General features: G+C 60.1%; 1 protein-coding gene across 1 annotated transcript in view; it reads right to left on the reverse strand.

Annotated features, from left to right (window-relative positions):
- Positions 1-601: 601 nt before the first annotated feature.
- LOC104410435 (collagen alpha-2(XI) chain-like) overlaps positions 602-971 on the reverse strand; it is a gene marked incomplete at its 5' end in the record, with an annotated part of 11,928 nt that continues 11,558 nt past the window's right edge. The window contains 2 exon segments of the mRNA XM_010020586.1: positions 602-730; positions 828-953. Of these exon segments, the coding sequence (XP_010018888.1) occupies positions 602-730; positions 828-953 (255 nt within the window).

Below are 971 nucleotides of genomic sequence, written 5' to 3' on the forward strand. Positions count from 1 at the left end.
CTCATGTTCTTTGGAGGACATTGGGGTTCATGGTCATTGGATGACATGGAGGTGGGTCCATGGTCATTGGAGAATATCAAGGTTCATGTTCATTGGAGGACGTGGAGGTGGGTCCATGGTCATTGGAGTGGGTCCATGGTCATGGGGTAGGTCCATGGTCATTGGGGTGGGTCCATGGTCATTGGGGTGCGTCCATGGTCATGGGGTAGGTCGATGGTCATGGGGTGAGTCCATGGTCATGGAGATGGGTCCATGGTCATTGGGGTGCATCCATGGTCATGGGGTGGGTCCATGGTCATTGAGATGGATCCATGGTCATTGGGGTGCGTCCATGGTCATGGGGTAGGTCCATGGTCATTGAGATGGGTCCATGGTCATTGGGGTGGGTCCATGGTCATGGGCTGGGTCCATGGTCATGGGGTGAGTCCATGGTCACTGGATGGGTCCATGGTCACGGGGTGGGTCCATGGTCACTGGATGGGCCCATGGTCATGGGGTGGGCCCATGGTCATGGGGTGGGTCCATGGTCATTGAGATGGATCCATGGTCATTGGGGTGCGTCCATGGTCATCCTGGCTGTCCATGACCATGGGGGGTGCTCTCAGCCCAGGAAACAGGCCGGGCCCACCTCGAGGCCACCTCGTTCCATGTCCAGGAGATCCCGGAGCGGGAGATGCTCTGGGTGGGGGGTGAGAACCTCCAGCACCATCCGCCCGGAGCCCGACTTCACCTATGGAGGAGAAGCAGGGTCAGGACCAGGGGACAAGGGGGGCTCCAGGAGCACTGGGACCACCAGGTGCGTCCCCACCACCCCCGACGTGACTCACCCCACAACCATCCATCACCACCTTGACGTAGGGGCTGGTGGCCCCAAGCTCCTCCTCATTGGCCGCCAGGAAGCGGATGCTATTCCTGGCCTTGGCGGCATTCCCGGCACAGCGGAAGGTGACGTTCTGCCGAGCAGAGCTGCT

The sequence above is a fragment of the Nestor notabilis genome, unplaced genomic scaffold, assembly GCF_000696875.1.
Source record: "Nestor notabilis isolate BGI_N333 unplaced genomic scaffold, ASM69687v1 scaffold18698, whole genome shotgun sequence".
NCBI classification, from domain to species: Eukaryota; Metazoa; Chordata; class Aves; order Psittaciformes; family Psittacidae; genus Nestor; species Nestor notabilis.